This window comes from Parambassis ranga, chromosome 13 (assembly GCF_900634625.1).
Source record: "Parambassis ranga chromosome 13, fParRan2.1, whole genome shotgun sequence".
NCBI classification, from domain to species: Eukaryota; Metazoa; Chordata; class Actinopteri; family Ambassidae; genus Parambassis; species Parambassis ranga.
Genome location: NC_041033.1, coordinates 19,251,129 through 19,278,335, shown reverse-complemented (window position 1 = coordinate 19,278,335; position 27,207 = coordinate 19,251,129). Strand labels below are relative to the sequence as shown.

General features: G+C 43.5%; 1 protein-coding gene across 1 annotated transcript; it reads right to left on the bottom strand.

Annotated features, from left to right (window-relative positions):
* Window positions 1-2,068: 2,068 nt before the first annotated feature.
* On the bottom strand, window positions 2,069-25,845 carry foxo1a (forkhead box O1 a). The gene is made up of 3 exons (XM_028418772.1): window positions 24,854-25,845; window positions 6,606-6,797; window positions 2,069-6,479 (listed from the first exon to the last, which is right to left on the bottom strand). The coding sequence occupies exons 1-3, from the start codon at window positions 25,487-25,489 to the stop codon at window positions 5,289-5,291; spliced, it is 2,019 nt and encodes a 672-aa protein (XP_028274573.1). The 5' UTR covers window positions 25,490-25,845; the 3' UTR covers window positions 2,069-5,288.
* Window positions 25,846-27,207: the final 1,362 nt, after the last annotated feature.

Sequence of the window (27,207 nt, the reverse complement as noted above, 5' to 3'; positions counted from 1 at the left end):
GTTTTCTTTTACTCCTCTTCTTTACATAAAAACAGAGACAAAGGGACAGATTCACTGGAAACTTTGGGGGTGGGGGGGGTATGGCATCACACAAGGAGCGCCGAGTATGAACTCCACGGCACATCGATGCGTCCTGACACTACATCTGTGTCCTGACATGGCCTCAACCGCGTTTTGTCTTCTGGCACCCAGGGGGAACATAAGGATCGCATATGCCTTTGGCATGAGTCCACGCCCACATTCCTCAGCTATGTGCTCACAAGCATTCTCTCTGCCACCCCCCCCCCCCCCCACCTTCTTCTTCACCCACTTTGCTCTGACACCAAAATGCTTGGCTCACATTTCTGTGCACTGTAAAGAAATATGCAAACACTATATTTTTCCTGGACGCAGAGGGGGGAGGTGACACATACAGTGTGCCACTTCTTCTGCTCAGTTTCCCACAACATGCTACAGGGCTATAGATGCATATACAATCAGTGTAAAATTCAGACCAAACAAAAAAATGGAGGAGAAAACAGGGCTGAATGAGAATGAGTCCTTTTTTTTCTACAACCCGTCCCCAGTGACTCGTATAGTTAAAGGTTATCTTTCACTTACAAGTCAAACTCAAAGACACTGGGGCCAGAGAGGCTGTGCGGTTTGCTGTCTGGGGTGACTGGGTTCAGTGGTAGGGGGTGCATGGTGCGGAATGTGGCTGAGAGAAAAAGCCAGGAGGAATCATTATGGGGAAGAAATGAGAAGCCAGAACTGTGAGAGGAGCAGAGACGTTTCAGTTCTTTTTACAACAAGCCCCTGCACATGGCTTAAATCTTCTGTTCTGGGCTCCTTTTGTCCTCCTGTGACAATACTGCATGTGCTCTCTGGTTTCTATGTGTGGTCAGTGAATGGTAGATAACTTATTTTACTATGCGTTCACTTTAATTTAATCAGGACAGGAACTGATAGATGGCAATTATCTCAAATCTTTTTACTTACACCACTTTTCTTGTAAACTTATTAAAGGAATACATGGTAAAAGGTATTGGTGTTGTCTCTGTTTCCTGATGCACTGTGCTCTGTTATGATGGTCGCAGTCCACATAACCTCAATATAGAAAAAACTATACTATATATCACAACTCCACCAATCTATATGGTTGTATCCAACACTTTGGAGCTGAGCTCCGACGTCTTCCCTGTAGCAGATCTTCTTGCATGTCGGTTGTTGGATGATTATATGCATCAGAATATGCTTCCGGCCTGAGCAGCACCTCTTCATCTTCCACACTAGACACTGAAAGTGACTCATTATAGCCCATCTAGCTGGTTAGCATGCTAACACAAAACAGACTTCATAAACTTATAGCTGCAATTTCAGCCCAACTAACTTAACTATGAGTTTAAGCACTTCACCTGGAAATATCAGTTGGCTTATTACTTGGGACGAGAATGTGGCTTCTGACCAGACAACAAGGAATTTATTAATACAATAATTGTGAATGTGCATTGGCGTCCTAGACCCCGCTGTGAGGTCCACGTTTAAAAGGGGGGAAAGCGCGACCAGAGAGGCCGCTGATCAGAAGACCCCCCAGGTCTAGACCTGGTGGTGGTGTAGAAGCAGGAGAGCATGAGAGAGGAGGCCTTGAACTGTATGGATCGGGAGGTGCTAGGGGTGGAGGAGAGTTGATTCGATCAGGAGGCAGAGGCTTTTAAATTTCTTGCTACGCTATGATTGGGCAGGAGAGGGACAGATCGACAGCTGATTGGTGAGGGAGGTGCCATCTATTAAATATCTGACTATGTGGGTGGTCACTAAAGGGAGTGCAGTGCAGTGAAAGAGAGAGAGTGCAAGGATGGTGAAGGGGGAGAGGGAAGCGGATAGAGATAAGAGGTGGATGATGTGATGTCTTCATGACTGAACTTACGCTGAGAGCTACATTTATCTCCTCCCAGACCAAGGACAAAGAGTGAAACACTGGCTCAAAAGAATCGAACCTAAACTTTTAGCTAGTCTGGATTAACTATCGCACTTTAGCGGCTGACATAAAAGTCTTCAGGCACATGATTAATGACATATCAAAAGCATCTTTTACACAGAAGTACATTTATTTAGGTCTTAATACATTAATATTGAACAAGTTACGTATTCTTATTGATTGCAAATCACACAGCACAGTTCCAATTTATCCTGTATAAATGTAACAGATTTTTTTTTAAATTATTTTAAAATATGTGGTGGGAACTCTTCCTCTTGTTACGAGGAGCCCTTTTGTTATAAAATGTTAAAGTAAAAGTGCAATATTTAAATTGGTCCAAAATCTGCGGATCGAGCAGAAACTTGTCTGATGAATAAATATTTCATGTTTCATTTGAAAAATGCAATATCTTTTTACATGTACATAGTTTTTTCTGTAATTTGCTTTTTGATGCTATTTTCTAAAAACTGTATAGCTGAATACAATAAAAACAACATTGTCAGTTTACAAAAGCTTAGCGTATCAATCACTGCATCATCTATTTTTTTTTTTTTTACTAAATAAACTTCATTTTTTTCCCCATATAACTATCTGGAACAAAGAGTTCTGACAACAACAACACCATTAACATCTCACAGCGCTATGTTACAATAAAATATCTCTGTTAAAAGTTCAAGGAAAAAAAGAAAATATAACAATAGCAACATAAAATTAAGGAATACAATGCATAGATTCAATCATTTAAAATGTAGAGATATAATTTACTTAGTACAGCTCTTTAACTTTTAGTGAATCTACATGGATTCATTATCCTGACTTGAGTGACCGGCACAAATATATATATATAGTTCTGAACACATCACATGATAAAAATGCTAAATATATCACTTTTGACTTGAAAAGGCAAATTTGGCTATAGTACACTCTGGCATGTTTGGGTGAGAGAAGGCAACACCTGGCAACAAAACCAAACAGCAGCTTCTTTAAGGGCTTCTCTGCCTTTTGAAATGTTAAAAAAGAAAAAATCATTTTACGTTTCCAAAACTTAATTAAACACCTTTGTTAGTAGAAACAAGAGTATTTGCAAATGCAGTATTGTGTGAGTGTGCAGGTTTTTATTTCATCCAGTGACGGAGCTTTTTACCCTGGTGGAGGGAGGAGAACTCATGAACATGGCTGAAATAAAACTCTGCACACTCACAGTTGTTGACGACAAGGGATCACCTGCTGATATATGTGGATTCTGGATGAAACATGCAATTAACAAGTCAAATATCTCTCAAACTGTGTACACATGTGGCTTCAACATGGATCTTCGGTGACTTGATCTAAATATTTTTGACTCTAGTTGTCTGCAGCCGCTTTAGAGTGATTTAACTGCTATTAAATCCTGATTGATTCTGTCTCTGTGCTGTGAATAATTTATAATAGGGTCATAATTAATTTTTAAACCACTGGATGTTCGTATGGATCATGCTACCTGCGAGACGTTTCAAAAGAGACTGACAAACCTCGTCTTCATCACAGAAAAGATGTATTTTTGTGGATATTTGTGTTCACATTATGAAAAGGCCGTGGCCATATGAGCCCCAGACGACCTATCCACTCGTCACCAAAGACACATGCTATTTACCAAGTCTGAATAGAAACTTCTTCATAAGAAGTAGTCATGTTTACCGACTTTTCCCAAAGGTCGCCACTATTTTCTGACTGCTTAATAAGTCCCTGCCAGCCTGAAATGCTTGTTGTTAGTACAGCATTAAGTGTGAAAAATGCAAATATACATGCTAACATAAGATCAGATGTTTAACACTTAGTGAAGCTTTTCACTGGGAATTTTAAATAATCACTACAATAGAACTGTCCAGAAGGGTTTGGGGGGGAAAGATTATGTGGGCGATCGAGCCACGCGTTACAATTACGTCAAATGTTTGAAGAGACATAATGATAGGAAGAGGTAGAGGAGGGGCAGAGTGAAAGCAGTAAGGCTGTTCGCAGTGACAGCATCAGAGGGCTCCTCTGGACAAAAAGAGGAATCATTCTGTACTAAATCTAAAACCAGAGACAAAGAGAAAATACAAAAAAAAAAAAAAAAAAAACCCAAATGCAGCACAGGCTGGTAGCGTGCAGCGACCGGGATGACTGTCCCCGCAGGTCTGACTCAGCCACGGTGCGAAAACAGCAGTTGCACTGAGAATATCTGCTTTGACCTTGTAGAACATTCACAGCGCTGAAAAGTTTCAGGCGACCTCAACAATAACAAATTACATTTCCACAGAAAAGTGAAAGCGGGACACTGAAAATAAAAGAGTTCACTGTTCTTTTCTTCAAGACTGCTGGATTTGAGTATCTTCTGGACCGTAGACATTTACAATATAAAACCCTTCAAGCCTGCAGTCAAATTCTACTTTGTTAGGCACAATAAATAGGCCCCTGTGGTATTAAGGTTCAGAGTGACAAAGGACTCAGAACAATTCTGATGTCTGAGTGCATATTATGCACCAGCATAAATCTATATTAACCACAAATAACTTATGCCTCAAATATATACTAAATCTAGTAAACATCTACTACATCGTTTCAATATACATTCTTAATATATTTACGTACAGGAAATCAGAAGGTGTATTGTCAATTTACAGCCTGATTGATCTCAACATCTGTCCGCCCGACACGTGTTTCAAAGAATCGGATCCAGTTTTCTCTGCTGCCTTGATTTTTGCTTCCATTCTGTAAACACTATTTACAATCTTTAAAAATACACAAGACCTGATTTTACAAACTGTATGATTACATTATGTACATTCAGGTAATTCATTATGTAACATCACCAAAAAAAAAAGGATCCATCTTAAGGGATCTCTCTCTCTCTTCTCATCATGTCAGTCCAAAAAAACCCCATGAGCCAGATCACCTGCATAATTCATCCGGTAATCAATTACTTGTACATACAAAAAGCTGGATTGATGACACACAGTAAACATCTTTGTGCACTTGTAGAGATTGTGCTGCTGATGATGATGATGAGCTGTAGTCGGCAGTGTCACTGCTATCAGTAAACGTTACAGTGTCTGTAACCTTTGTGAGTGAACCAGAGAGGTGTGTTTCAGTTTGGCTCTTGTGTTAAGGCAAAACATTTGGCACTTTAAGTTTGCACAGACTCAATTAATCCTGACTTTATCTTCAGGGGCTTGACTGGTGATTTGTCCTCAGTGTGATCTGCTGAAGTGTTTTTGATCCGGAATGTAGATGGAACAGTAACTGCAGGTGATAGTGAGTTCTGATTGTGTCTTTTTAACCAGTAACAGCAAGTTTTGTCTGTCACCATTTTCTACCCTGACACCCAGCTGTGTGTGGTGGTCTTCACCCCATGTGGGAAACCTTGTTGGGTCACCACTGGCTCAAAGTTGAAGTCCAGAGAGTCCCCGTCCATCAGGGTGTCATGGAGGACCGTCTCCATGTCGAACTCAAACTTTTCGATGGACATGTCATCCAGGTCGCTGGGCAGTTTCTCCGGGTGTGAAGGTGGCGTCAGGCCTGGTCGACCGTATCCGTTGGTGTTGAGAGGACAGAAGCCGCCGGGCATGCCTCCGCCACTGAGGTGGCTGGAGAGGCCGTAAGGCATCTGCATGGGGTTTTTGGGTGTAGGCAAGCGTGCGGAACCCCCGTTGTAGCTCAGTGACATGAGCAAACGGCCATTCATAGCTGGTGACGGGGCCGGTGCTTGGTTGAGGTGTGTGTTGTGGGGGTGAGTGTGAGAGAGAGCGTGAGGGTGACCGTTCCCTCCTCCCATGAGTTTGGCTGCATGCTGGGTGCTGCTGTATGGTGGCAGCATACAGCCTCCGCTGGACTGAGACACCACGGTGTCCACTGACGGCATCATCTCTGCGTGCTGGTCTGCATCTGATGTCAGCAGCTCCTTCAGGAGACCTGCTGGGCAGCTGTACTGGCCCATACCGGGTCCGAAGCTGGGCTTGCTCTCTGACAGCCCCTGCAGTGGCATAGGGGACAGAGAGTTCATCCCTGCTTGGCCGTACACACACTTGTGGTACTCCTGCTGGGACTGTGAAGCCATGCTGGGGGAGCTGTATGTGGGGTACCCAGGGCTTGGTTGCATCATGGGTGAGGGGGAGGACTGGGAGGAGCCAGGGGTTGTCGCCCCTCCTCCAACCTGAGAGTTGTTGGGTGACAGCAAGTTCAGGTTGTCCAGAAGGTTCTCCATGACATTCTCAGAGCTGTGTCCCAGTGAGCCCGTCATCTCTGTGAGGCTCGGCAGCGTGGCCGTCATCTTCGTTCCGGAGGCGCCTGGGTAGCCCATATGCACATCTGCCTCTCCAAGGTCATCCTCAGGCATGAAGGGCGAGAGGCGGCCGCTCACGGTGCTGGCGTTGGAGCTGGTTCGAGGCCTGAAGCTGTTCCACGTGTCATAGTCATCGTTGCTGTGGGAGTTAGGGCTGCCGGGCCATTTGGAGTAGGAGCCCGGGCTGTCTGCGCCTCCGTCAGGGCCACCCTGCAGGGACAGCTGGGGGAGACAAGGAGACGCTCAGTGTACCATCAATACTTTAACATAACATAGCCAGAGACAGTTTATGTCATCTCAAGGCACCAGTATTTTGATACATTTGCTCTAAGTTGCTGGCTTATTTACCTTTTTCTTTGCGGCTCTGCCTCTGCTCTTGGTGAACTTGCTGTTGTTGTCCATGGAGGCCGCCCTGCGTCGCGGGGACTTGCCACTCTTCCCGCCCTCTGGGTTTAACATCCACCAGGAGCTTTTCCCCGTCCCTTCATTCTGGACACGAACAAAGCGGCTGTGCAGGGACAGGTTGTGTCTGATGGAGTTCTGTAGAAAACAGAAAAGCTTTGTGAGAAGGAGTTGTGTTTGCCCTTTTCACAAAACACCTCAGATCATCTGTCTCACAAAAGTGTGTAAATCCCTCTGTACAGGTTGTTCTCTTTAAAAACACACTCAGCTTGACAGCAGGGTTTTAAGGTCAGTCAACAAACGAATGCCATTCAGAAAAACAGTGCGCACACAAAGCATCCTGAACAGAGCAAAGATTAAACTACAAACACACTTCTCCAGATATACTGTACACATGGGCCTTCCCTTACAAAACAGAGGGGCCAACTGTAAATCACCATTATACCAACAGTCACATTCCACCTGACTACGTGTCTTGTCTAAACCAGCACAGAATCAAAGGGAGGAAACAGACTAATCTTTCCTCCTTACAGACGCATTAATGCTGCGCTTTGACGTTGCTTAGTGACGCCACCGGTGGAAAAACTAATTTTTGCGCAGGAAGCTAGTGAAGCGTTATAAAAACAGTGCAAACAATAACAGCGAGAATATTGGGCAAATGTCTGCTGAGCAAACCGCAGAAAGAAAGACAACATTTCTCTCCTACTGCTACTGTACCGGGACAATTCAGCCTGTTATTTTTTTTAAAAACACTCCACATCAGCCCAAAGTGTTGTTGTAGTAACCATTTAACCCTCAGAGAGTAATTTACACTTTGGCTCTGTATCATTTTGTGTCCAGACCTTAACGTGAAGTAATGAGCCACGTCCAGACATTACTGTGCATGCGTAAAGCTTGTTGTTTTGGAGGAAAGGCTGGAACTCCCGGCACACACACAGACAGACACACACGCAAACACACAGCTTAGCGTGCATAGTGGCTAACGTCATCAAGCCTGTTCCTGCTGTGAGTCACCACTTCACATCTGGTTCACAGTCTGCCCTCAGCTCTGCCTTCACCTCTGCTTCTCCTCATCTCTACCATCTCTTCTTATTCTGAAATCTTAAGTCTAATGTTTGTGTTTGTTGTTGCCAATTTTTTTGACACAATAGCAGAGGATTTAGTCTGCAAAAAGGACGGATCATTATATTCCACACTTCCACGAGCACATATTGCCCATGTTGTTGCACATATGTCTTAAAAACCACAGAACCATCTGGGAGGTCATCCTAGAAAGCTATTTGGCAAAAGGAAGGCACTTTTATAACACACTTGGCAGATCATTGGATGAACTATCTGGCTATCAAAGGTGAAGAAGCTGCTGATTTGTCCAAACTCCTGAGGAGATGGATCAATCTTGTGATCTGACAAAGCTCTGGAGAACACAGCTGCCTCACAAGGTGATTCAAAACACGGCATCTTGTTGTTTCCCACAAAGCAACATGATAGCAATTTATTAGCTCATGAATCTGAATAACTACATAAAGTTTGAAGGACAAACTGAGCTGGATTATCATTGTTTTTTCTCGAATAACCACACATTTGTTTCCTAATTATGGTTCAATTTCTGATAATAATTGACTATAAAATATTACATTATTCATCTTCCTGGGTGTCATTTTATTCTGTCCTACATGTCCTTACTTTTCCTCTCTCCTTGCTCCTTTGCGTTACTGGAGGACCTCAGCCTCTAGGGCACATGAGAGCCTGTGCGAACACTGGTCCTTTACAAATGAATGTAATTACCTCTGAATCAAATGATCCGACTGCCTCAGCCAATAGTCTCGGGCTAGTTTGCATGATCTGAGGTACGTGACAGCCCTTCACTGATTAGCCTAGCAAATGCTTTTCTCCCTCCTCCTCCTCCTTCTCCTCCTGCACATCGGTAGCTATGACAAAAGGCGAGGAGTAAAGTCTGGTCATGAGCCTCTCTTTCCCATGACTGCTAAAAAGTGCTGCTGATTTCAGCTGTGCAGCAATGAGGAATGACTGCAATGTGTGCACAGACGCCGGGATGTCCTGTTACAGCCCTATATCATCCTGATGACAGGAAGGAGAAATCCACAGCTAAGGCCTCTACTTGGGCGACTCTGGTTTCACAGTGAGGGTGTGATGATGCCAATCCACAACATTTTAGGTTAAAAAAGTACCGATGCAAGAGAGGGAGTGCAAGCAAACGGTCATAAAAACTGCTCTGATGGGAAATACCAGAACTCGGCAGAACTTGGTGTGCCGTGTGGGGAGTGTGGCTCAGGGTGTCTGCCGGGGCCAATGGAAAAGCCTCGTCTCCCACTGTGTTTGTGTGTGTGTGTGTGTGCGACTGCCAGCTTATGTTTTTTGTGGGATGGCAGTGCGACAAACAGCAGCACAAGTATGGTTCTGATTTTGTAGTGCAGCCGGTGAAAACACACGCTATCCGGGGTGATAAGCACACGCACATGGATACAGTCAGAGGTAAAGACACACTTTTTGAAATGATTTCTTTTGTTTCTTTTGGATCCTGAGACACTGTGTGCGACACTGACTTATCTCTGGCTGCAGTACACAGGAATCTAAACATTCCAGCTAATCACTGTGTGCAAAGTTCAATTGTAATCACAGCCAACTTGTTCGTATCTCTTAGGAAACAGTAAAGGCAGGATTCCCAGCCAGGCAGCCATCACAATCAACATTCCTCAGCAAGGTTACAAAACCCACAATTTCACAGGACTGAACCCTGATTACTGTTGCTGGAGGACAGCCGTATCTCCTGTGGTATAAAAATGTGACAATAACAGTTTTTTTTTTTTTGTCTCTTCCCACAAAAAAAATGACAAACAAAAACGATAATGCCAAAAAAATTGAAAGATAAAAATCACAATAACCTGACAATACTGTGTGCCTGAAGGCTAGTGATACATAAAATGTGTCATTGTTGTTCCTGAGCCCACCGTGAGGAGCACCAGCTCCATTCACTGAGTCAACAGAACAGAGCGGCGATGGCAAAACACAAGGAAGTGACCACATGAAAGAGGACTGTGACAGGAAACAGAGCTAACTTCCTGTCTCACAGGAAACATGGCGGTCGGTGAGCGCAGGAAAGAAGGCATGGAATGCGAAGCAGCGCAGTCGCGAGCCAAGTGGACACCGCAAATTTTACCACCCCCCCCCTTCCACACACCCAGACACACACACTCACCAACTGCCAAATGAGTTTATGTTTAGCAACAGGCGCTATGTCACACTATATTCATTAAATGAAAGTAATGTTCACTTTGTCGTGTGACTGCTGAAACTGAATTACACGACTGGATACGTCATGACTCAACAAGTGGCTGTAGTATTGGGCGTCTGGGTGGTGTGAGAACAGGAGAATGTGTTTTGGAGTGTGGGCTGAGAAAGAGGGTTTGTGTGTGTGAGAGTGGGCTTGGATCAGTAAAGAACACACTGTGCTGATTTAAACTCCCTCACTGGCAGCACTACTGAAAGGCCACACTGTTCAGTACATCACCCTTGCCTTGCTTCATTCCTTCTCCTTACGTCTCGCCTGTGTCTTGTTTTTTTTTTTTTTTTTTTAAATGTCCTTTCCTTTTCACCTATTTTTCCCCTTTTCCCCCTCCCTCAACCTGTTTCCTTCCCTTTCATCCCTCTTTTTCTTGTGCACAGTGCAGCCATGTACCTGCAGAAAAGTGGAGTCAGCGTGCCAGACAGATGCTGGCACACTGACCAAAGGCGCTCACGCTTTCAGTGCTGCTCAAATGTCAACTTGTTTAATGAAAAAATCCCCACAAGAGCGCAACACCACCTACATGCAGTGCTGCTTTGAATCAAGTGAAGCCACAAGTGAAACCTCAACTGCAAAGACCATACATCTTGACGTATAAAGAGCGGCTGTGCTCCCTCTGTACTGACTGAAAGCGTGCAGCAGGTATGATCTCACACAGCAGCAGTTATAGCTTCACACACATTTACCAGAGATACGAAGCAGATGAAAATGAATGTGGTTTCCCTGCACTATTTCCACTGAGCTCATTAGAAAAACGGTGCTGTCCTGAACAGACATCGTCAACTTTTGATACCCAAGCTCCTACATTAGCAGTAGGTGTGCTCTCGCACTGTAATTTTCCGTGTAACGTCTGCTTTGGGGGCCAGCCTATGTCGCATGTGCACCTTTTCTAACCACCTGAGTAAGTTGCCCTAAAACTGCAGCTTGGTCACGTCTGGAGTTATTTTTTTTGTGCTGAGTTTGGCAGAGACGGAGCAGTGTGGTTAAGACAGAAGACCTGCAAACTTGTCATTAACCTAACACCAGCTCAGCATGTCTGCCCACTTAACAAAAGCACAGGGCTGAACACACAGCTCCAGGTGAGAATGCACACATGCTGTCAGTCAGATTCCCCTTTGGGTGACAGAGGGGTGATCCACAAGTGAATTTCATCCTCACCTCTAGATGCTGCCATATACAACACACTGGTCCTTTAATTAGTAATGTGTGTGTTGTAATGTCTTTTCTGGTGCAAACCACACTTTAAAGGACAGAAATAAATAATAATACGTTCAGTCATTACCCAGCCTGTGATAAGAATCAGGCTTGTAGCTGTTTGTCTTTGCTGAATTTGGCAGATTTATGCATTTATATGCATGTTATTTATTTGGCACATGTTGATTTATGTGATGTTTGTGTCATTTATTATTATTTTTATTTTATTATTATTTATTATTTATTTGTGTATTTATATTTAGCCATATTGCCTGTAAAAAACTATAAATGTTACACACGTGTGCCAAAAAATAAAGCAATACACATTCACCACATTCACAAAGCAATCTGAACAGACTGTGATGACTTCATGTGTTTGCAGTTTGATAGGTTATCATCAGCACCAATATTGAACTGACCAGCGATGATAATCACTGACCTATTTACCAAAGTCAATAAAGCAATGATCATAAAGGGGCAGTGGAAATAAAAAGCCCAGCACAGGAAATGTAAGGCCTTGGGCCTTCTTTATTATTTACACCCTCCGTTTAAACAGTCTGGAGAAAAGGAAATGATTGTTGTTATTAATGTTGCGTAGCAGCCGAGCAGCACAGCACAGCGCCTCAGGTTGAACTGGTCAGGAAAGCATAAACGTGTCACTGTTAGCAGAGATATAAAAAGAAATCTGTTTTGCCACAATTTCTGTTTTTAAAAAGAGTCCTGGATTAAAAATGGAAACTGACCCTAGGACATGGTACGAACCAGAAATAGGTTGTTTCTGCCCTCTCCCTCCATCCCACCCCCTTTCTTCTAAACCCTCCCTCGTCCTCTTCCTTTGCTCCTCTGGGACATGTACACTACTTCCACAGCTGATCGCTCACTTGTGTTTCACACTCGCTGACGCCAACTTCCAATAAATTAAGAGAGGGAAGAGAGACCAGGACACAGAGCGCTCACTGTGCAACTCAACTCAAATTCACTTTAGAGCTCTATGATTCCAAGTAGCAGTCAATGCCTTCCAGGAAAGTACCTCTTCAAAATGCTCATTGTCAAATGCTGAGTTATACGACCATCATAAAATGCAGATGGAAAGGCAGAAAATGCAAGTCATGCAGGAGCAAATCTGTCTGCAAATGTATTTACTGACGGCCTCTTGGCAAGATCGCCTTTTCACAATCCTCTGCAACCCCCCCCCCCCTCCTCCTCCCTCCACACACACACTCAGATGAACTTGGACGTCTGATTGGCTAAGCTGAAGATTGATTGGTCTCACAGACGCTGCAGACAAATGATAACTAGTCTGCGAGCAGTTCAGCGCATACGGTGAGACTCAGCAAAGCCACTGACACAGATCTTTCATCACCGTATGAAGAGTGTGAGACGAGCGACGGTAGGCTGAGTGGCAGAGTGGCTATTAGCGAGCTTCCTGCTGCATTGTATCCGCACAGGAAGAGCTGGCCGGTCCTGATACTGATCCCACTGATGCCTCTGGTTTTCTATGCAAAATGAGAAGAGGCTGGTAGGAGCAAAGTGATGGAGCATAGCTGGAGAAAGCAGTGGGTTCAAGAGGCACAACTTCCTAATCAAAACTCTATAGTCTGACTGGGCAAAACAAGAGGAAAAAGGAAAAGAGTGGGGGGCCTTGTCCAGGTAGGGTTTTCCAGCAGGATTACAATGGTGGATAAAGATCTTACTGTACATCTCGGGACCGTTTCCCCACTTAAGTTTTGACCTCGTGACAGATCCAAACAAAAAGATGGTGACAGAATAATTAATCATCTGCCATTTCCTGTATTTTGGTCAGGTCTGACACTTGACAGGTCAGGCCTTGGCAAAGTTTCACATCCTTCAGTGGAGCACATTGAGCCTTATTGATGTACAGCAGTCAATGAAAAGAAACAATTTTGATTTCTATGTTAAATTACAAATTTGTTTGTCAGTACGAAAAGCCGTTTACCAGCTTTGTGGACATGTCACCAATATGTCTGTCACCTCAGATTGTAGAACAAGAGAAAAAGTATTAAATAATGTGATAATCACAGCAGAGATGAGCCTGACGGGAGCTCCAGATCTGTGAAAGGAGACTTTCTTTCTTTTTAACGAGGAGTCTTACACAAGGAGGTGTGGAGCTGAGGCTACGTCTGTTGTTGGTCCCTCTATAAGACTGAACTAAAACACACAATGTATTTTTTTCACACTAATTTGTTGTAAACTCCACTGTGCCTGTCGCTGCTCTGGTTCAAGCCATCAACATGTCCCCTTTACTCGATTTACAAAAGAGAACAAATGGACAACAACGCCTTTCCATAAATCATCAGTTTTTGGTGTATATTCTTTTGATGCATGCATTTTTTTCCCACTACTGATCTTGTAAATGTTTTTTTTCCCCAACTCTGGTCCCTTGTTGACTTACTACAGAGGCTCTAAAAGCAACTGACTGACCAAAAAAGGCTAAATAGGAAAAGTTTTTGTGGTTAATGGCAATAAATCCCATACAGACTACACTGGCTACACTGATGAGAGGTGAAGTGCATCATTCACATTTTGTATTATTTTCTGTACATATGTTGTTGTCGGGAATAATGTCCCAGCAGCATGTCAGCAGCAGCCATGGGAGCTTGTGGAGTTTGGAGTTTACATGTTGTTCCCCTCTCCCTCTCTTTCTCGCTGATTTCCTGACTCAGACTCGAGCAGCACGCAGCTCATGTGCATAGACAGGGACCGAGTTGTGCTGGCTAAGCTTACCATGCTAAAATATGTGCATGTGTTGCTATGTGCAACACAATGTGAGTCTGTGAATGCACAGAGCTGTGTCTGTGGAGCGGGGATATTTTTTGCCTCCGATCGGCAGCAGCGACTGGGCTGGGCCGCTTGCCTCGCTCTGCCTGGATAAAGATGCAGTGTGTGGACCACTGCTGGGTGCCTGTGTGGCGGCCTGCGTCCGTAGGCCTGACCCACCGCTGGACGTGCAGGGTGGGGGGTGGTGGTGGTTATATTTATACCCTTGTTACCCTAGTTCAAACTAGCAAACACAGGGATATCCCAGAAGTGTTTTTATAGTGACTGCAGCCATTAATCTCGACATTTTTCGATGGCACTGTAGCGTAACAGCATTTCTAAAATATAACACGCTGCAGGATGTTTTTATGCAAAATAATATATATATATGTACCTACACACAGATGTGGAAAATAGGGCATAACAATGAGTCTGTAGGAGCAGAACATGTTGTGTAAGAAGTGACTTGCTACAATTACTCATCCTGTTTATCAACAGTTACCAAAAAGGGGTGACGGATTTTTGCTGCTGCATCCATCCTGACGCTTTTAAGCAGCATGTGCAGCATGTCGGCACCTCTGTGTTGCTGTAGTGCACTTACCCGTTTTCCAGTGTTAAAATAAACATGAGTCATGTCACATAATTGTTTTCAAGGAAAAACACAAAAGGAACCATTATTCCTGCAAAGAAAGGTTTTTTTAAATAGGTGAAAAGAAAATAATTGACAAGAAAATAACCTTACATAAATTGAGCGACTTTAATCTGATGTTATAACAACAACCGGTGACTTATCTCCAATAGAAATGGCAAAGGAATGTAGTTTAATGTAAATAAACTGCTGTTTATCACTTCATTATCACCAGTGTCCTTGTTGTTCGGCCTTGCCCTCCAACATCAGAAGACACCGTGTCAGTATATATTCAGCATGCTATGCTTTATAAAAGTGTCTGGAGGACAGCTACGTTGATGTTTTTCCCTCTCTAGGTGAATCTAGACTGGAATTCTTGGTCACATTTTTAGTAAGAGGTGACATTACAACAGCCAAGACCTGTACTTGGCATAATGGTTAAAAGAGCCATTAGAAAGCTGGCACCAGTGCAGGCCCGGGGCAGGAAGTCTCGCTTCAGCATTCACTTTGACTCTGTTTACAAAAGAATAAATTGTAATGTTAAGCTTCTTAATGTCATGTGTGAACCACAGCATCTGTTATCTGAGTATTTGGAGAATTTGAAATGTTTACATAGCTCTGATTGACTTCCACAAGAGGAAGAAAAAAAATGAAGGAAACACTGGAAGAGGAAGAACCCGCCGTCACGCTCGGTGTTGCTTCCTCTCCTCATGACATCACCACCGTGGTAACTGCATACCTTGTACTGCTTTCAAAGCACCCACTTCCTGTCAGCCGGGGGTTGAAATTTGCATATCTCTCAAAAGGGAGACGAGCAGGTGGAACAGATAACGTTTTCTAGAAGAGATTTTTTGTGCGTTCACAGCGGCGTGTGCTGACATTCATTTTTTTCGAAGGTCGTTCAACAGTTCAGACAGAGAAATGATGAATGACGCGTCTTTAAAGACTGGCTGAATTATTTTTAGTGGGTGACACATTGTATTTTTTGCTGGGAACGCTCAGTTTTAGCCAGAATTATACATATTTTACAAACTGAGAATTTGTGAAATTCTTACCGGACTCTCATCTTTGGAGCAAACGTTAGTAAGATTCCTGACAAGCACGATGAATAATCAGGTAAAAACCTGAATTTATGCAGTGTTAACACATCAAATCGACCTGCTGCATTACCCTGAATCCAACACTAGAGCCACACTGGAAAGTAGAGACAGTGCAGCACCTTTTGTAAAAAGGACTAACATAGACATATGGACTGATAAACACTGTCCTAGATACCACAAATCTAATTGCGCTAGGTGATGTCAAGTGACATCTAATTGCAGTAACAATCTAAACGTCAGCCTTGAAACAAACTTTTAGTTCCAGTTACATCAGGAGCAGAGAACCTGCTGTCAGACGTACAGTCGTAGCAGTGCTTCTGACTGAGGCGTGGATTTAAATTTCCACCCGCGGCAGCCGGCTGCAGAGCTCCAATGAGCATTCGTGTATGTAATAGAGGGCCTGAATGAGTGTATGATGGTGTGATAATGCCGGCCCAGTCTGACAGGCACCGTGCATAATCGCTTTAGGGCAGGAATTGCACAACAATGTGGGTCTGGGTAATGCCTGTGGTTTGGGGCCCTCAGCAGTGAGCGGCCCTATAAAAGTGTTGCTCTGCTCCACTCCTTGTGTGTCTCCAGCCAGTCCACACACACACACACACACACACACGGGACACAACATTTTTCACATGTGACGAAGCGTTGAGGCTTTCACTTCTCACTGAATGGTGAAATTATTAAAAATCCATACAGCAGTTCCTCTTCTCACACCATAAACAATGCAGAGGTATTCCTGTTAACCCCACAGGAGATTTTTTTCTAACCACAGTTTTTTTTTCTGACTGATGAGAGGCTGTGATAGCATACAGGGCAACAACATATTTTGTGAAACAAACTGCCGTGCCTGGGCAAACCCACTGCCAAAACAAACAATCACATGCTCTCAGCCCACTACTACCAAACCAGCACTCAGAAGCAAAAAAAAACTAAACATTCTGACTCATCCTAAATGACTGTTTACCTGACAACTGCACTGGAAGTCAACTTCATACTTTCAACTGTAGCGTAAAGCAGCCTGCGTGGGCAGCGCTCCTTCTTCTTCTTGAATGAAGCCCCACTCTGCTGCTGGTATCTTTTTTTTGTGTATCACTTGCACAGGCTGTGCAGTTATTGGACACTGAATGATCTGTCTCTGGGCTCCAGCCAGAAAAAAAGAACTGACAAAACAGACCTCTGGCAGGAGCGCAGCACTGCTGTGCGATGCCAGCGTCTGAGGTGGGTGGAAACACCCATGTGCACGTTTGGCCTGATTTGTTTGAAACTGCAAAATGAAAGAGGCACTTGAAGGGATTTTCCAGTGTCCTTTCCAAAGAGATAAAAGGTGAAGAGAGTGTGAAGTTATCAGCTGTGGCTGCAGCTCCTGTATGTCACAGCTTTGAACTCAAGCTACCCTGATTCCTGCTGTTTTTTTTTTTTTTTTAATAATTCACATCATGTTGTAATCCGATCTACTTCATATATTCAAAATGTAGTTAATACACAGTTTTCATTTGTAACATGCAACTGCACAGACACACAATGCAGACTGTAGTTTAGATTTACTTAACTCTATGAGCCAAATTATGAGCACCAAATCTGGATTAAAGGTTAGGGTAGGAGATTTCATTCTGATGCACTTTTTGTTAAATTAGTGTAACTTCTCTTTACAATCCGATAGCAACCGATTAGTTCGGCAGTTTCACATTAAAACGAAGAATATGAATCATCTGTGGAAGCTTTAAAACACTAAAAACATCAGCCAATCCTCCGGGTGGACCCTGTGCGGAGTATTGGCTGGTTGTCACTCTCTTCCTGCTCTGCGTGCACCAGAGAGGTACGTGCATGATGGCCGAAGTCACAGACCGCAGCTCGTCTTCAGGTGATGCACGTCCATGTGATTGGGAGGCGTGGCTTCGGGGTGAGCTCCAAGAGAAAGGGGCGTGTGTTTACTTTCCAAATCTGGCTGACTCTAACTGAGTTTTCAAAATCTCCTACCCTACCTTTAAAACATCAAAGAGGAAAAGAAGAAGTGATGAGGTGTGTGGACATGTGGCCTGAGGAGGCACCTCAACAAACACAAAATGAGTTAACGTGTGTACTGTATCGGTTAGATTGACAGCAGCGATGCCTAACATCAGCTAACCTTAATGGATGTCAGTAAGACATTAACAACCTTGTTGAAATCAATAGGACATCTATACGTAAATAATTACCCAGCTGGATGAGTTTGTATTGGCATTAAATCATTTTTTCACCTCATACTGTAACTTCTTATAAACATGCACCAAAGCTGAAATGTAACATGTAAAAATATTCATTTATTACTGTGGATTTTGTGTTACTGGTACTTTTAGTTGTGAAATAGCTGAATAAATCCAAATGAATCCAATAAGGAGAGTTTCATATTCAGCAGCAGAGCAATGAGGCCAAATTTTCTTTTTCTGTTCTCATACAGTATTCATGTCTTTAAAATGTATTCAGACAGTTTCTCTGTAAAATTCCTCTTTGTTCCTGAAGCATAAAAAACTTAACTGCATAATTTTTCCCAGACTATATGGCCTTAAAAAACCCTTCAACCCCCCCTGCAGATACAATGTGGTCGATTTGTTCTGTACAGCCACAGAAATCTTCATTATGGTCCCTTTAAACTTTCTTACATTAGGTTCTGCATGTTTGGGGGGCGGTCTGTAGTACACAGACTCTGAAGAACTGTAAAACCCCAGACACACAGACATAACAGCAGAGAGAACCTCCACATGGGATCAATTGTTGAAGTGATGTGACTTCATAGCTGCAGAATGGCTGCATCCATAAATAAAACACACACGTGAACCACATGCAGACATAAACAGTCGAACACCGTCTGATAGCAGTGACCCGCTTTCCTGCCTATTTATTACCTCAGTCTGCTGAGGTTTGATTAATATCCAACATTGGAAACTGGAAGACAGCAGAGAGTCATACTAACACCGATGCCAGGGCTGAGAGGTAAACACATGTGGAGCAGGATGGAAGGAAAACATGATGTTGTGAAATCATGTGTGGGTCCTACTAGTTTCACTGTTGCTCAATCAAATCAGCATGGATGGTCACAGTTACATCACATAGTGATTTGCATCCTATTTATACCAACCGGCTCGGTCCAAAAACATAAAAACAAGGGCAGAATTACAGCAAAAAAAAATCATTTTAACATCAGAAATTACACACACTTCGAGTAAGAACTCAACATTTCTATTCACTTTTTAGTGTTTTGAGGATATCTGACAATGAAAATAATCATTACTGCAGTTCTAGACGGAGCAGATTAAACAGGTAGTTATCCTCCGTACTTACAGCACCTTTTTAACAGCCCTGGTGTGCCAACTGTGGTGAATCAGCACTTCAAAGTGATACAGAAAGTGAAGGAGAATAGTAAGAAGATCCTGGATTAAAATCAGATGGGGAGAGACAGAATATCACGCCACAATAAAAAAGATATAAAAGCCTGCGCAGGAATGTTCCCTGTGTCGGCCTGTCTGTCTGCCTTCGTGTTTGTGCATCTGCCAGCAGCAGGGCTTTAATTATGAGGCCCAGGTTATGTGTGCACACACACACACACTACATACACGAGACTAACGTCCCACATATCTCTAACACAGTGCCTCACAGTTCCGCTGACTAACCAGTGGCACCAGACTTTGGCCTGCGGCTCCCTGATTCCAGTAAATGTCTTGTTATGCAACTCCTAACAAGTGTCACCCAGGCTGACCTTAGAGCATTCTGGATCTCTGCTGAACCCTTTTCTTTATCTCTTAATTTTTTCTCTGAAGACAGAAAGCTCCTGAGGTTTTGACCCCGGGGGGTCCAGTAACCCTTCAAAACGAAGAGTGTGGCCACGTTTTGTGCTGAGGCAGAAAACCAGGAATGGAGAGGCAGGCAGGAAATAGGGAGGAGGGTGAGGAGAGCTCCTTTAGCTCTTTGCCTGAGAAACACAGCTGCCCCTCATGTCTTGGGGCAATGCCAAGGTTGGACTCCTCAACTACCTCAGGGGGGGGTGAGAGGTGTGTGTGTGTTCAGGGCTGCTGTTCCATCCAGCTTTCTGTCTCACCAATACAGACTCAGACCCGGAGAATTAAAATGTCCTGAGCCTTAATGATCAGCTTCTCTCTTTATTTGAAATATATTCCTGACGTTCATGGAAACACATACAGTTTACATAACATGAACCTCTGCGAGGTTAACTACAATTACAGCTAATGAAATGAAACAATGTGACTCAAAAACCTAATTATAAATCAGTTTAAAGAACACAGCACAAGCTAACAGAAACTCTCTGGTTGCTCCATTGTTAGTGCCAGGCCAATGTGGCATTCCTGTTAGCTTTAGCTTGTTATAAATCATTTCTGGACAAGATGGCACACAGAAAGCTCACAGTTTTTATAGTCCATATTGGTGTGGAAAGACTCGCTTCTGCTGACCTCAAGGCCACCTGACTCCTGAACTCATCACCCCTCATCAGACTTTACAAATGCTTAATGGGCCAGACAAAGCTGTGGCCAGCAAACAGGCCAGGTTGTCCACGTAATCTGTCTATCAATTGTTGAGTCTCTGCTAAGCTGACTGGCTGTGAAGTAACTAAATTCAGTGCACAAATCACATCAGTTATTGGCAGAACAAACAGCAGCACAACAAACAAGCTTCAATCAGAGGGTGTAAAACTCCCTCATGGTTTAGCTACTGTCGGGTCCTGAGGAACACAAACTGCATTATGATTATCAATAAATCCACTTCATGCCATGTATGCTTCACCAACCTCTGTGAGCCTTTTCCTCTTTCGACATGTTTACCGTACGACTGAGAGGGACTGAAGTCAATGGGTGCATCGACATGGTAATGACCCTTGTGTCGCATGCTGTACAATCTGCTCGGACCTACGTGTGTTTGTCTGATCCGGCACAGTTTGTTTTGAGATCTGTGTTTACCAGCGTAGGCTGAGGAATTTCAGGTCAAGAGAGCGTTGTGTACAGAGACGAACCTCCGACTGCATTGATCTCGATACTGACATCAAAGCGTACCTGAGCCACCAGCTGACAGCAAATATTTATCCTATAGTGACGTACAGAGAAGTACATGAAAACATATTTTGGAAGGTGTGTGTGTACTGTAGATGTATTGCAGGTGCAGTTTGTGTATGCACTACAGCTTCAGATGGAGTAAAATACTTTAAAAAAAAAAGCGAACAGTATGTTGGGGAATGGGACATATTAGAAATAAATAAGCAGCTCTGCAGAGAGAGTTCGGTGATTCATCGTGGCTGCCATCTGTTCTCCTTCCTGTTGGATGGCATCCTGTGCCAGGGCCAGTGTCCAGTCCACTTCTCCAAGCTGGTCCCACCTGGCACAACTGTCCTCTGAATTCACACTGCCACAGACGGCCCGAGAAGTGTGGAGGCTGGCTGCCGTGACTCAGTTCAGACTGCGGAGGATCAGCAGCGCTGTGAAACAATCTCGGCCTTGAACAATTACGGAGCAGACAGTCTTAATCATAGACTAATGAGAACGTCATGTGCTTCAGCTTCAGTTCACTTTAGGGGGGAGGAATGATCAGAAGCACAAGTGATATTACAGCTAATATGTTAAGATGATGATCAGTCACTGCTTCCTAGAAACAAAGAATTTAAGTTGTGACTTTTGTCATTGAGGTTTACAGCTCGAAAGATCCACAAACCACCGCTCACGCTCCTGTTCTGAGTGATAACTTATGAAGACTTACAGGGTACAGTGTGAGGGGTTTTTATTTGACTGTCTGACTCTCATTTTGCAAACAAGGTGACTTCGGAATGAGGTCAGCCACACAAATCAGAGTTATTTAAGCTGAATATAACAAAAAAAATTAAAAGAATGGTCACATTTTAAAAGAGGTTGACTAATAATTAATAAGGATTCTTCTCACACCAAAAAGGCCAACAACATTATTCACGGTTCACCATAAAATTTACATTTGGACATCATCCTCTTCTTCTCTCTTTAGTCTGGGCTGCTTAATAAAGTGAGTCTACTCTGAGGAGACAATGTGTGATGGCCCCCCTGCGTGAAAGTGAGGGGAGCTCTATGAATAACTCCCCTTGCAGCAGTGAATGGCACTTTGCTTTCCCACAGTATTACTCAGTTTACACCCCCAACATGGCAGGATAAGCAGTGAAGTCCAGGCGGTGGCAGAGCGCCCCTCTCCAAGCTGCCAATCACACACAAACTGTTAAACGGGTGGAACGACCCACGAGAAACTTCACTGTTTATTTAGCTGCTTTAATGAAGACATAGAGACATGTTCTGTCTTTGTCACAGTGACTCCGCTGCCTGCTTCACAAAATGTAAATGATCTACTCCTTGCAGATAATGATGCTGGAGACAATTAACTTCCACATTACAGAATAACCAGTGAGAATGTGTTAACAGGTGTGCTGCTGTTACCACTGCTGACACTCACATGACCAAGTGAGAAACCACTTTCTCATCAAAAAAAAAAATGCTCCTCGTATCATTTTAAAATCTACGTTGACACCTTGCAACGTCAGACTTAATGTCACCAACTGACAACAATTTTTTTGGCTTAATCAACAAATCAGATAATGAATCACACAATTACTCGATGGCTCTTATTTAGCTTGTGCTAGTCAATAGTTTTAAAGGTTTGCTTGAAGCTTTGCTAGCTAAAGATAAATACTTCAATTAAAAACATGTCATTCATTTAAAGGTAGGGTAGGAGATTTTGAAAACTCAGTGAGAGTCAGCCAGATTTCGAAAGTAAACTCGGGCTGAGCTCCGCCACGCCACGCCTCCCAATCACATGGACGCGCATTACCTGAAGACGAGCTGCGGTCTGTGACTTCGGCCATCATGCACGTACCTCTCTGGTGCACGCAGAGCAGGAAGAGAGTGACAACCAGCCAATACTCCGCACAGGGTCCACCCGGAGGATTGGCTGATGTTTTTAGCGTTTTATAGCTTCCACAGATGATTCATATTCTTCATTTTAAAGCGAAACTGCCGAACTAATTGGTTGCTATCGGATTGTAAAGAGAAGTTACACTAATTTAACAAAAAGTGAATCACAATAAAATCTTCTACCCTACCTTTAACCCACACTAGGCTGAAGGCAGTGATTATGCAGAAAACAATCCATGGCACTTCTTCAGACTGCATAAATCAGATTATGTACAAGCACAACGGACGTGCTCTCATGTCAATCAAGGTCTGTCTTACAGACGTCCTTTATTCCGTGTTCAAAGGGTGAAATGCTCCTCGAACCTTGGATGATTTCTGACTCTGAAATTTATTGGCAACTAATTTTGTCATCAGTTTTTCCATGACTACTTTTTCGTTGACCCCTAGAGCACATACAAGTTTTTTTTTTTTTGGTTTTGTTTTTATAACCAGAAGCATATGCGAGACATCTTTGCTCGAAAACACAGTTAAAACCTCGACCTTTATAAGAGGGATAGACATGCTCATTACATTTAAAGTTTGATTTGTGGGCCACTCTGGTTATTAGATGATGATCTGATCAGGATTTATGGGGGCCAATCAACCGAGTTGCCCACTGTCTCTCTCTCTCTCTCTCCCTGCCTTAGTGCCAGCTTTGAAAACTTGTCATATGCATTTCTGTGTGTTTTGGTTCATCTCTTTGGAAATGATTGTCGTTTTTGGACAGCTAGTAGGGTTGCCATGCACAGTTTTGTGTCATCCGATCAGCCAATAACAATCAGTGGCCCAGTCGACACAGACTGGAGCACCATTAGTTTGCCAGAACGGATAGCATTAAACGCTACGAAGCCACAGAACAGCACAGAACCATGGAAAGTACTAAAAATATGTGTGATGACCAAACCTACTTAGACAACATGACCACCTTAGCAACACATCTGTCCAGTACCTGCTGTTTACTGTCCCTATTCCACTACACTGAAGGGTTTTTCCACTCTCATTTAGTCCGACTTGACGCGACTGCATTTTGACAGCTCAGAATGAGTTTGTGCTTTTTGTAAACACGGAGGTCAGATGGATGAATATGGAACAGGGTGTTTCTGAAAACTTGTGTTTGTGGGTAAAATATGTTAATGAGTAAAAAATATCAGATCAGAACTAAAAAAAGAAATTCTCTCTCTGGCATTTAAGACTGACGTGGATGTGTCATTTCTTAGCACATGACTCATAATAGCCTGCTCTCTGCGACAGGGAAAGACACCAAAAAAAAAAAATAAAAAAATAGTCCACAGCCGCTTTAAATTTCATCGGCGACCCAGACAGCCTATAACAGAGGGAAGCCGTAATAAATCTCTCACTGTGTGGCTACAGGCTCAATATGATTTCCTGCTGCGAGAGTAGACTGTCATTAATTTATTGTCAGACACCACTGAAACTATGTGTCTCCAATGGGAGGTTTACGCCCTTCAATAGTGTTCAGTGGGAGGGCCTGTCACACCACATCAGAAATGTTGAGTCCCCCTTCTTGTGTAATGTTTTGGACACATGAATGCTTCTAGTATCTCATATGAATACGGCTTCATTCAAGGCCTCTAAAATAGGGGGAAAAATAAATAAAAACAAAATAAATCTTATTTCCAGACAGAAAAGAGCTGCTGCAATCTAAGCATTGTATGAATAGTACCCTGAGAGAGAGAGACCCTGTGAGTCAGGAGACTCATCACATAATGCAGGGAGAAGTCAGATGACTGTCTAAGGTGATGGTAGCAATTGGTCAGTTTACTTAAATTGCCATGAACTGAATAGATAACAATGTAGGGAGACTTAGTTTCACGTGACCAAGGATGGGAGAAAAATGATAAACAACTTAGCACACTTAACCCTTCATGCATGCTCTATTGTCAGAGCAGAAAGTCTCAGAAGTCTCTGCAAGAATGATGGTACAGATGATGAGGATAGATAATGATGAAGATAAAAAAAAAAATAAACAGCCCTGACCAAAAAGCATTACATGATCACAATAAAGTGATTTAATAACTACCACAGACAGGCTAGAAACCCCCTGGAGGCGCGCTGGAGTGATACCACAGGAGATAAAAACAAAGAATAAAGCACAATCAGGTCCCTGTAAAGTACCACAAACACCACAACTCCGCACTGAGTAACTGTGCACTCACAGGCCAAACATGATGTGGACACACACACACACACACACACACACACAGAAGGAAGTTTAAAAAGCCTACCTTCCAGCCTGCAGAGCTGTTGCTGTCTCCTTTGTCCTTAAAATAAGGCACACTCTTCACCATCCAGTCATAAATCTGAGAAAGAGTTAGTCGGTTCTCAGGAGAACTCTCGATAGCTTTGGTTATGAGGTCTGCATATGACATATTCCCCCATGCGTTTCGCCGGGAGGAGCTGCTCTTCCTCTGGGCAGCGGCTGCAGCAGCGGCCGCCGCCGCCGAGGACGAGGAGCCCACCGGGGTGGAGAGCAGAGGCACCTGCTGCTGCTGCTGCTGCTGCTGATGCGGCAGTTGCGGGTTCGGGTGCTGCTGCTGCTGATGTTGCTGATGTTGCTGCTGTGGAGGTTGCTGGTGGACGCAGTTCTCCCGACACTGGAAATCAGTGCAGAGGATGACAGATTCGGACAGATTCTGCTCCGCGAAGCCCTCGTTCTCCTCCAGCAGGCTCAGGTTGTTGATGAACTCGGTGTTGCCGGTGGGCTCCTGCTTTACAGACGGCACCGGCGAAGACGTGTTGGAGTCACCCGGGTTGATGAACTCCGGCCGGGGCAGGGGCCAAGTGCAGGATCGGGGCCGCGACAAGGGTTCAAAATCCGGGTCGATTTCCACCAGGTGTGGCTGCTGGGCCGCTTCCGCCATGGTCGAGAGGTAACAGACAAAAGTGTTACAATGTCATGAAATGTCACAAACGTCAAAAAGTAGCAACTTCGCTTTTTTTTTTTTTAAATGTGCGCGAATACGAAATCAATCTGTCCGGGAAAGGAGTGCTCCGCCTGGGCGCAAAGTCTACACTGAAAGTCACATCCCAAGCCGGTAGAAATGTTTGGTAACAACCATTTATCAAAGTGCGTCTCTAAGAAAAAAAGACCTTTCAAGTGGAGCAAAGTTGAGAAAGTGGCCAGAGTGGGCTCAGCCACGGGTTTGTTTTTGTTATCCAGTCGTAGTGATGTTCCGTCTGCTCCGCGTACAGCCTGTTGACTCTGTGTTGTACAGCATGTGAGGACTTACTGGAAGTATCATTTGTCAGCTGACACCGCCCACACATGACTGACAGCTGAAAAGGACCAATGAATGACACCGAAAGAGTTCATGAAGACAAAAAAAACAGTGCTGTTTTCATTCTTCACCAAAGAACCAAAAACTTGATTCTCTTTCTGTTGATCTTTGAAATAAAAAACAAATTTAGACTTTTGTTTCATGCAAGAAATCTGTTGTATTCATTTCTAAAATAAATTAATTATGATTTATGATTTAATACAACTACAGCAGTGGAAAGAGATTCACATCATGCAGATTTTGAGCTGAGATAAGTGCATACAGCCTTCAGATACATTAGCCTTATTTGTGTCATGTGAACAAGCTTGGACGTCAGTGATGCCCCAGGCCTTTATAAGACATGTGAGGCAGGCAGGTCAGGATTACGCCATTCAAATGCCATTAAAATATCTGTTATGGGAAACTGTGAAAGTCAAGAGAAAATCTGGAAGGCCGAGAAAACTGCACATGTCTGCTGAGCCAATGTGAACAGCTGCAGGAAGGTTTAGCTGACACAGTGGTGGTGGTGGTGGTGGTGGTGCACTAGTCCACACACAGGATCTACATGGAAGAATCATCAGAAAGAACAGAAAGAAGTCTTACCTGGATAGGCCAAATGTTGGAGATAAATGAATTTAATGAAAAGAACACCTGTTAATTATGGAGGTGGAAATACTCTGAGCATGTGAAGCAAAAAGTGGCACACACTGTGAAATCTGGATTTATTTCACACCCAAATGTCACACACAGTTCACCAGGAAAGTTACATGTGAAAAGAGGCCGGCTGGAAGTCGACCTCGAAATCAACCATGAAGTTGCCTTATACAAGAAATGCAAGCCACAGTTTTTCAAACATGCTGTGTGTGCAAGATATCCTGAGCTACTGTGCTGCTCTGTGGTGGAAGAACAGAGAGATACTGGCTATGAAAGGAGAAAGAAATGAAGGTGCTGGAGGGTGTTTACTCTTTTTTTTCAGCTGAGAATAACATGCCAGAGGCAGGGTTTCCCAGACTTTATCATGCAACTACATAATTTTATTCATACTGCATCTGATATGTATGCCGTATTAATGATCTCATAACAAGCCTTATTTTCATGTACACAACAACCTCAATTGAGAGCAGCCTGTAACAGACTCTAAATATATTTTCAGTCCAAATAACACTCCTAGTAAATATCATTTCTGCTGCTAATAGTCACATCCTCTTAAGAAGGTGTTTACCCCAGGACCACATCTGACTTATTCCAGATGTCACGACTCAAATCAGTGATTCATACAAGCAAGTGGCTCCAAGTGTCAGAATAATGCAGAAAAAAAAAAT